The sequence below is a fragment of the Cavia porcellus genome, unplaced genomic scaffold (genome assembly GCF_034190915.1).
Source record: "Cavia porcellus strain 051 isolate PalLab524CR breed Dunkin Hartley unplaced genomic scaffold, mCavPor4.1 scaffold_50, whole genome shotgun sequence".
Lineage (NCBI taxonomy): Eukaryota > Metazoa > Chordata > Mammalia > Rodentia > Caviidae > Cavia > Cavia porcellus.
In genome coordinates, this window is record NW_026947533.1 from 1,699,561 (window position 1) to 1,710,086 (window position 10,526).

The 10,526-nt window shown below is 35.8% G+C and overlaps 1 protein-coding gene across 1 annotated transcript; it reads right to left on the reverse strand.

Moving 5' to 3' along the window:
• Positions 1-4,984: 4,984 nt before the first annotated feature.
• LOC134475047 (zinc finger protein 709-like) lies at positions 4,985-6,154 on the reverse strand (the record flags this gene model as incomplete). Its single annotated transcript, XM_063244413.1, has 1 exon — positions 4,985-6,154. A coding segment is annotated over one exon (1,170 nt), but the record flags the coding sequence as incomplete, so codon positions are not given.
• Between the last annotated feature and the right edge of the window lie 4,372 nt (positions 6,155-10,526).

A 10,526-nucleotide genomic window follows, 5' to 3' on the forward strand; every position in this document is an offset into this window, starting at 1 on the left:
CCTCACCTGCTGTGCAGGCCTGTGTCTCTTCACTACTGGGTGGAGAGCCAGGACACAAGCTCTCTTCAATCTCAGGAAAGATCAGGGACATGGCCTAGGACATGGCCTTCTTTCAGCATTTTCAGTGGCTGTAATTTATATTTAATTCAGCAGATGTGCTGTGGAACATTCATGGTTTCTAACAGTCCACATCTTAACTGATTAAGAAGAGAATACGGTGTCTGTCAATCTCATTTTTATAATGACTCTTAGAAGTGGAATTTCCAGGTTAAATGTATATAAGATTAATTTGAGGGTCTCAGATTTTTCACCTGAAACCTCAGCATAGAGTTAGAGCCTGGTAGAGGAAGACTGAGTCTGCTCAGATCTATGTGGAGATCTAAAGTCAGAGAGATGGTCCAGGCAGAGGTGTAGGACACCATGGCTAAAAAAGGCCTGGTTCAGTCCTCCTCATCCATCAGTAAGTTGTCAGGAAAGCATCACACACTGTATGCTGCACAGGATAGAGCTGGAATGGTTCCAGAGCTCCTCCCTACATGCCTGAGGTCCCCTCTCTCACTCAGGGGAGCTCTGTATGAGGTCAGTCTGTTACAGAGCCCAACTTGACTGAACGATTTCCACCCAGGTGCAGATCTGAACTGCCACATGTGGACTCACCGTAGTTATGGAGCAGGACAAGTGTTTACAGGGAGCAGGTCAGGAGATCGGTACACTGCAGGCAGGTCAGGGTATGAAGCTTTAAATTAGAGACCAGGCCCTCACCAGGCCCAGTTTCCTCCAGCAGTAACCACACCATTCAAGAATGTGCATTAAATCTGAGTAACTGAAAGGAGTTACTCACAAAATTATATATTATAGAGATAGTTTGAAGATACAAAATAAATTGTAGCATCCATAAGTAAAATGAGATGTGACCCTTAATGGATATGTGATGTCCCCAAACCACATGCATCAGAAGGAAATAGCCTGATGAACAGAGCGATAAGGAGCACAGGCAATGGGTAAAAATCACAGCTTCTTACTAACAACAACAAAGCTGGGATACAAAAAGTGCACTGGTGAATTTTATCCAGTATATAATAAAGAATATATACTGATTGTTTTTCAATTCTTTGATCAAGTTGAAGGAAAACCCACCACCAACTTCTTTTAAGTGACAAAGTTAAAGTTATCCTGAGAATGAAGCCAGACAATAATGTCTTAAAAATAATATAAATGAAAACACTCTGTTGGCTAATATTCCTACCAAACATAAACAACAGTGTTCAGCTAAATGTTTACAACGTTAACTCACCAGCATATTCAAAGTTGACCAACGTGATCAACACTGGGCTCAATCTCAGTGGTGCAAGAATGGTCCCTCTCTAACAAACTATATGTTTCCACTGGTTTTAACATGTTGTATCTTACTATATGTTACTATATGTGATAGTATAAAGAAAAATTTTTATAGGCAAGGAGATAATATAGAAACCATTGTTCGTTTTCTGTTAACTGGTTCTAAATACCGTGCAATTCTTTCATTCTGTTAAATGGCTTTACACTGTCTTGATATGCTTGATGCTATCATATATGAAGTTATACTTAAATAATTCAAGGAATGACGCACTATGGTGACTACTATTATGTTAGATTATCTGGGAGTGAAACACAATTATACTTAAATTGTTCCATTCTGACCAGTGTTGTTCTATTACAACATCCTCTTTTATCTCAATCTCCACCCTTTTTTTAAATTAAACTTTTTAATTTTTTTCAATTAAGGGAAAACTAAATTTAAAAATAGCGGGATATATTATAGTAACTATTTGTTTTCCTATTAACCTGATTTGACCCCAGTATTGCTCTCCACATCTTGTTGTGTTTGATTTTACTATATTGTATTTTGTTTGATAGTATCAAGTTTGAGGGTATAGACAACCACTTTGAAGACAATAAGATTTATTATGATGCCCATTATAGTTTGACTATTATCTTCTTTTGAAGTCTTGCCAGGTTTCCAGTGTAGGTTTTATTGGTCTTGTTCTGTACTGTTTTGATCAATTCTATTACACCTGATGATATAGTAACTCTTTTTAAAAATAGCAAGAGGCACAATGGTAACCATTTTTGATCATCTGATATTCTATTTTTGCATCATGTATTATGCTCATCCTTCTGTTCTAACTGTCTCTGTTTTATTTAGTCATGTTAGGATGTATTCTCTTCAAAAAATGTAATAAGAACTGTGGGAGTAAAAAAACTCAAAACGTGTAACTGTTATTGTAAAAAGGAGAGGAAAGGAAGGTGGTCTAAGGGATATAACTGGATGCTTGAGTGTGTAGGATGGAAAATCATATTACTGAGCTTTTGTTGGATCACTGAACAGAACTTTCTGCAATCTCACTGTATGAATGTCCACTTTATATGCCTGAATTTTATAATTTGGACAACTGTTTCTAAGATGACTGAAAGGGTTTTGGCCCAGATAGGACACTGTAGCCAGGAAAGCCACAACCGGAAGCAGGAAGCCCCATCTCCCCTTCCTCTAGGAAGTTACCTGTGATGCCATCTTCCTGCCCCTGGAAATTTACATATGGCGCCAAACCTAGGACCAATGGGCTACCTGTGTATCCCTAATGCCCGCCTTAGTTTCCACCCCAAACCGAGCCTATTTACAGGCCCCCACGTCACGTTTGCGCCTGAGAGATCACTGGACGCCAGCAGTGGGGGTGCTGGGCATCTCTCTCTGTGTTCTCAGAATAAAGGCCACTTTTTATTTTATATTTCTCATCTTTTGTTAATATTTTCATCTTTTGGAAATAACCCTAGCAATGACAATATGTAACCTATTAACTAGTGATTTCTTTCTGTATTTTTTCTTGAAATTCTGTATTACTTGTACCCTTTTATTGCTTTGTTTTTTATTTCCTTTCTTCTCTTTAATTAAAAAAATAATCAAACCTGGAATGGATATCTTTTATTTATTTATTTTTTTGGCTCTGGAGATCAAAATCATGGCCTCACACTTGCCAGGCAGGTGCCTTAAGCCACTGAGCTAAATCCCCAGCCCACCAATGGATATCTTTTACACATTGTCATCTTCAGAGTAGTTGCCTGTGCTCTTGAACTTGATATCAGCAAGCATACCAAATGTGAATAAAATCAGTCAAGGCCAAATAACATTGAAACAATCCAGCTTCAAAGATCAGTCATAGAAGACAATGTAAGTAATATAGGGATTCAGTTTTAGTTAATAGGAAATTAAGGATAATTACCATGGTATAACCTGATATTTTTGGGTTATCTCTCTGTGCCCTCAAATCTAATATGAGTAGATAGACCAGAACAAAATACAACCAAACTATACAGAGCAACAAGACTACTGTAGCTTTTAAATCCTGATACACTTTTAACTATGTCCTCTGCCTTCTTTTTTTAGGCAATTCCTCACCTTTCTCCTTCTCAGGATACTATTATTCACTGTTCAGAGTGATATTAGTCTAGTCTCTTATGTTCCATTTCAGGATACATAAAGATAAAGACAGCTACTACAAAGACCATGAGACACATTATGGTAGTCATTATCAACTTCCCCAAAATCAGTCTTGAAGATCAAAAAAGCTTGCATCATCCTGTAATTATTTGATTAGTTCTATAATATTCAGTATATATTCAATGTGTGTGAGGATGGGAACAACTATTTGGAAAAAAACTAGAGACAATAATAAGATAGACAGTGAACATTTCCAGTGGACTTGCTTTGAAATCTGTGTTTCCTTAACTTGTTTCCTTATGAACAGTTTTGCTCTGTTTTTGCTATGTTTAATTTTACCCTCTTTAAGAAAAAAAGTGTGTAGGACAGATTGGCATATTAATAACTTTTTGGTGGATCATTGAGGTAAACCGTGACAGTGTCATTATTTGAATATCACTTTGTATGCTTTAAATTTGTAACTTGAACAACTACTTCTAAGATGACAATATAATACTAATCAACTAGTGATTTCTTATTGTTTATTTTTCTGAAATTCTGTATTATTTCTACACTTTTTTCTCTTTAAATAAACAACATTACAATTCAGAAAATACAAAATTTAAGTTTTAAAGACAAAATATTAAGTATGGAGGCACTTGTCCATACTTGAAAGTGAAAAGCCCATTTCAGTTTAGCATGTTTAATTACAAGATGCCATGTTGAAGCACAAGAACATCTAGATTAATAAATTTAGAGAGGTACAAGTGATTAACTGAAAACCATACAACATGTGCACCTAAGGAGAGCCGCACCACAGAATTGTCATTTCTGGAATATTTGTGAAGAAATATTGACATCTAACTTCTGTATCGATTATTTCTTCAGGTCTCCTTGGGATTTTTAAAGTAAACTTAGATCTAAACTGTCTGAACAGTGATGCTTTTTCTATGTATTTAACAAGAAACATGCATTGCTATATTTCTCACATTGTTAATCCACATATCATCTCTGCCTAGTGAGCTCTTTCAGATATGTAACAATGATCAAGTATGCGGAGAGTATTCCCATAACACATAGGATTTATCTCTTGTGTGAGTTTTTTTTTCATGTATTTCACTTACAATCTGGCTGCTGAAAATGTTTCCACTTGCTTAGATAGCCAGTGGTTCTTCCCAGTGTGAATTCTTTCATGTGTTATGCAATGACTATATGCAGTAAAAGCTTTGCCACATTGTTATATACATAGGCTTTCTCAACAGTGTGAAGTCATAGATGTATTTTACAAAATCCATGTGTGGTGAAAGCTTTCCCACATTCTTCACATACACACAGGGTTTCTCAACCATGTAAATTTTATAATGTATTGGACAATGAGCATTTCTGCTGAAACCTTTCCCACATTCCTTACATATGTAAGTTTTCTGCCCAGTGTGAAGATTTTCATGCATTATGCAATATGTACATGTGCTAAAACCATTCTCATGATGCCTATATACACTGGTTTTATATTGAATGTGAACTTTCATGTTTCTTACAATCTCCCTGTGTTTTAAAAGCTTTCCCACATTGCTTACACACATATGGTTTCTCTCCAGTGTGAATTCTTTCATGAAACTTACAATTTGTATGTGTGTTAAAAGCTTTCCCACATTGCTTACATACATAGGGTTTCTCTCCAGTGTGAATTCTTTCATGTTTCTTACAGGATCCCCTTGTGTTAAAAGCTTTCCCACATTGCTTACATACATATGGTTTCTCTTCAGTGTGAATTATTTCATGAACCTTACAATTTACACGTGTGTTAAAAGCTTTCCCACATTGCTTACATACATATGGTTTCTCTCCAGTGTGAATTCTTTCATGTTCCTTACAACGTCCAGGTCTGGTAAAAGCTTTCCCACATTGCTTACATACATACGGTTTCTCTCCAGTGTGAATTCTTTCATGAACCTTACAATTTGTACGTGTGTTAAAAGCTTTCCCACATTGCTTACATACATAGGGTTTCTCTCCAGTGTGAATTCTTTCATGTTTCTTACAGTATCCCCTTGTGTTAAAAGCTTTCCCACATTGCTTACATACATATGGTTTCTCTTCAGTGTGAATTATTTCATGAACATTACAATTTACACGTGTGTTAAAAGCTTTCCCACATTGCTTACATACATATGGTTTCTCTCCAGTGTGAATTCTTTCATGTTCCTTACAATGTCCAGGTCTGGTAAAAGCTTTCCCACATTGCTTACATACATACGGTTTCTCTCCAGTGTGAATTCTTTCATGATTCTTACAATCTCCCTGTGTTTTAAAAGCTTTCCCACATTGCTTACACACATATGGTTTCTCTCCAGTGTGAATTCTTTCATGAACCTTACAATTTGTACGTGTGTTAAAAGCTTTCCCACATTGCTGACATACATAGGATTTCGCTCCAGTGTGAATTTTTTCATGTTTCTTACAGTATCGCCTTGTGTTAAAAGCTTTCCCGCATTGCTTACATACATATGGTTTCTCTTCAGTGTGAATTCTTTCATGAACATTACAATTTACACGTGTGTTAAAAGCTTTCCCACATTGCTTACATACATATGGTTTCTCTCCAGTGTGAATTCTTTCATGTCCCTTACAACGTCCAGGTCTGGTAAAAGCTTTCCCACATTGCTTACATACATACGGTTTCTCTCCAGTGTGAATAATTTCATGATTCTTACAATCTCCCTGTGTTTTAAAAGCTTTCCCACATTGCTTACATACATAGGGTTTCTTTCCAGTGTGAATTCTTTCATGAACCTTACAATTTGTACGTGTGTTAAAAGCTTTCCCACATTGTTTACATACATATGTTTTATCTCCACTGTGAATTCTTTCATGTTGTTTAAAACATTCATGTCTGGTAAAAGCTTCCCCACATTGATTACATACATAGGGTTTCTCTCTAGTGTGAATTCTTTCATGTTGCTTACAATGTTTTGATTTGGTGAATCCTTTTACACATTGCTGACACATATATGGTTTCTCTCCAGTGTGAATTCTTTCATGTTCCTTACAATTTCCAGGTTGCATGAAACCTTTTCCACATTGCTTACACACATAGGATTTCTCTCCAGTGTGAATTCTTACATGAACCTTACAATATGCACGTGTTTTAAAAACTTTCCCACATTGTTTGCATACATAGGGTTTCCCTCGACTGCAATATTTTTCATGGATCTGAACATCGTGGTGTGTTTCTGTTTCTTTCACATTCACATTACCTTCTGCAGTACAAAGGAATACTTCTTTATACTGCTTCCAAGTATGTTCATAAGATTTCCCTAGCTTGTCATTTCTGGAAAGAAAAAATCACATATAGGATTTATAACCATATTACTAAGCTTTTCTTGGAGAGTTGAACAAAACTGTTTGCAGTCTCACTATTTGAATCCCCACTTCATATGTTTCACTTTTGTATTTCATAACTATTTCTATGATCAGCATTTGTAATCATCATCTTGCAATTTCTTACTGTTTTTTCACTTTGAAAGCAGTATTATTTATACTTATTTTATCTTATTTAATCTTTACTTATATTAAATTTAAAAAAAGAAAAATTGACAGTGAAATTGGTCTCCATTGAATAAGTGCATTAATATCAAGTTCTGTTTTTAATGCTTGCTAAGAAATTCTGAACATGAAGCAACAGAAAGGCCTTATAAGATATGTTGAAAACAACCATTCCCAAAAGACTGGTACACATTTGGAAATCTTAAAAGTTGGTACTTTGAAATGCATAATCTTTAGCTTCACTTTGGGCATGGGTACATATGTGTATCACATGCAAATTATTCTCATATGTTTCCCCATCACAATCTTCCTTCTGTCCTTAACCTGTAGTTCCCTTTTCCATATGGTCAGTCTTACTTTTCTCTAACAACTCTGTTTCATTTCTTTCCACATTTTGTATTTTGGTTTCTCATCTAAAAGAAAGCCAGTGACCTTTTAGTTTTTATAGCTGAGCTATTTCACTCAATTGATGGGTGAAAGACCCATCTAATTCTTATAGCAAATGAAATTATATTATTTATTTTTTGACATTATATAACACATTTTTTCCATTCTGGGCTGGGAATGAACAACAGGTATTAGCATAAATCTATATCTTTTTAAAAATCTATTTTAAGAGATTTTCATAGATCATTAAGCTGTGAAGTATGAATTTGAAATTGCCATTCTGCAAAATCTGATTCCTAGTGTGCTGAGTATACAAGAATGCACAATCACAGAGAGTCTATTAACATTTTCCTTCTCCACAAATCCAGTGAAAATATATAAGCTTCAAGGCCTTATCTGTTATAACTTGATCTGCTTTGTATATGAGTAAGCATGTATCAGTATTTTATGCAGATTTTGAGATTTTAAAAATATCCAGGACAAGTATGAGGGGATCGATTTCTAGAGACAACTGCATACTGATATTCAAAATGAGTGCACTAACATTCCACCAGCCTACTAAGAATATTAGTCAGAATCACCGATTGTCTAGAGCATCGCTTGGAAACATGAGCACTCAGTTTTATTTCAAATTCTATTGCAATCTTAGCAATTGTTAGATAATGAAAGTGTTGTATTCACATGTATATATGGGTAGAAAAGCTGAAGGCAGAATGTCATAACTCAAAGTGTATGCCTTTTGTAATCATCTATATGCAATGTCATACATTTTCATTATTTAATTCCCTCATATATACACTAGCTTATACATCTTTGGAGAATATTACTGACATTAAATTGAATGGTGCCTCATTTCTTTGGTGGTCATTTTTCTGCTGACTCACTAATTACTCAGGAACATTTCTCTCCTTGTGAGTGTGAATTACCTTAAGTATCTCCAGTAAACTTTGCATTCTTTTTCAGCTTCCTGGATATCCCCAAGTCCTCCTGAATTGTAGACATAGAAATACCAGGACTCAGTTGAGTAATGCATACAAATTAAGAGATTTTGTTTAGATTTATGATATAATGTGTCCAGGTCTGAGCTATTTTTAAAAATATTTTCATATTCTTTTTAACGAAACAGCACTAATGAGCAACAAACAATATTCTGACAGCGTGAGTGCCAAAAACATTTCTTCCTTACCTATTGCAGCCATGTTTCTAAAGGTTTCGACCATCACATCTCTGTAGAGGTTCTTTTGGGATGGACTCAGCAAACTCCACTCCTCACTGCTGAAGTTCACAACGACATCCTCAAAGGTCACCACCTCCTAAAGGATCATACATATATTTCTCAAAGGAAGGTTGAGACCCCAGGTTTGGGATATCTTAAATTCTTTCCTACAAATCTGAATCAAAAGCAAAGTGCGGTGGTGCATATCTATAATCCCAGCACTCAAAAGGGGAGAAAGGAAGGCATCAGTGAGGTCAGGGCAATTCTAGGCTCAATACGGTGTTCAAATCCAGCTGATATACATACAGAAAGCTTGTCTCAATAAAACAAAACTAAACTCAACAAATAAAGCCAAACAAAACAGCTGAATGAAGACTGATTTGTTCAAATTTAAATCCATGTCTTCGTCATTAATTTTGTGTCTATACACATTTTTGAAGACAGCAAATTTGATGCTAGATTGCAACTCACTGCTAATATAACAGCCAAATTGGAGCACTGATTCTTGTGCTGAGTCATGGCAAGATTCCCTGTGCACTTTCTCTAACGCAGAGCTCACAGTGAGAAGCCAGCAGGACCAGCAACCACAAAGCACAGAGGCAGATAAATGTCTCATCAATTGCCTGGGAAGCCAAGCAAGCACCTCCCCTCCCCAGTCAGCAGTGGCAATCTGGAAAACTGCAGCCCTTCCAGGGGGATAACCAGCAGCAGCTCCTAAGGTCTGTTCTATGTGGGAACTTAGGGCTCTGTGAAACCAAACAACCAGCCTGTCTCCCTACTAAGCAATAGTGAAACTACTGATGCACCACCTGGAATCAAACATCCCACTTCCCTACCCCTCTTCTCCTGTCACCCCACATTAGCAAATGGGAACCAGAAATCTGAGCATCTGCTGGGAATTAGACCATAGCAAATAAGGGGGCTTCATTCTACTATCTCTTTGAAGGAAAATGTTTTTATTATTGTTTCACTCCATTCTGATTAATGGTACTGCTCAATTGAATATTCTGTTTTCATAAGTTCTATAATGTTCTGTATTTCATCTCATTTTGATATACGTGATTAAAGAACAACTATGACAAAGATAACAAAATATACTGTGATTACTATTACTGTTATCCCAGTAACCTGTTGTGAAGTTGTGTACCAATTTCACTGTGTGATCTTAGTTGGCCTTATGCTGCCTGTTTTTGTTCTATTTTACCAATTTCAAAATTAAATAAAAAATCTCAGCAATCACTTTGATAGACTACAGATGATGTCTGTTCGAATCTCATTTAGACCATGAATACTTTGTTCTTAATATACTTAAGCAGCATTTTGAAACATGAATTTGGTTTCATAGAACAAAACATAAATAACATCAAATATGGTATATAAATAATAACTCAAGTGTTAGTGGAAAACAGCTGTATTTTAAAATTATGTATATAAAATGAAACCAGGCCCAAGCTATAAATTATACCTCACTGTCACCAAGTGATCACTTTCAATTCAAATATAAGAAACAAATCTTGGGAGGCTGGTGAAGGATTTCTTCCTTGAATTTGGGGCTAGCCTAAGTTACAGAGCTGTCTAAAATAGACAAACCCTGATTGAGACACCGAACAGATAAAGTGAAACTTAAAAAGAGACTGCATAAGACACCTTTGGTTTGTTTTTAAAAAAATTATAGCCATACAATACTGAAAAATTCCAACAATATTCAACACTTTCCCAGAAACAATGTGGATATCGTCCATACAACACAGAAAACATTTTCATAGTTGTGTATTTAGCTCAGTGGCATGAACACCTGCCTGGAAAGCATAGGTCATGCGTTTGATCCTTGGTACAAAAAAATTGAAAATTTCAGCTTCATGACACTGGGGTATAATTAGAGATAATCAAATTAGATCTCAAGTATGGAACACAAAAATTATG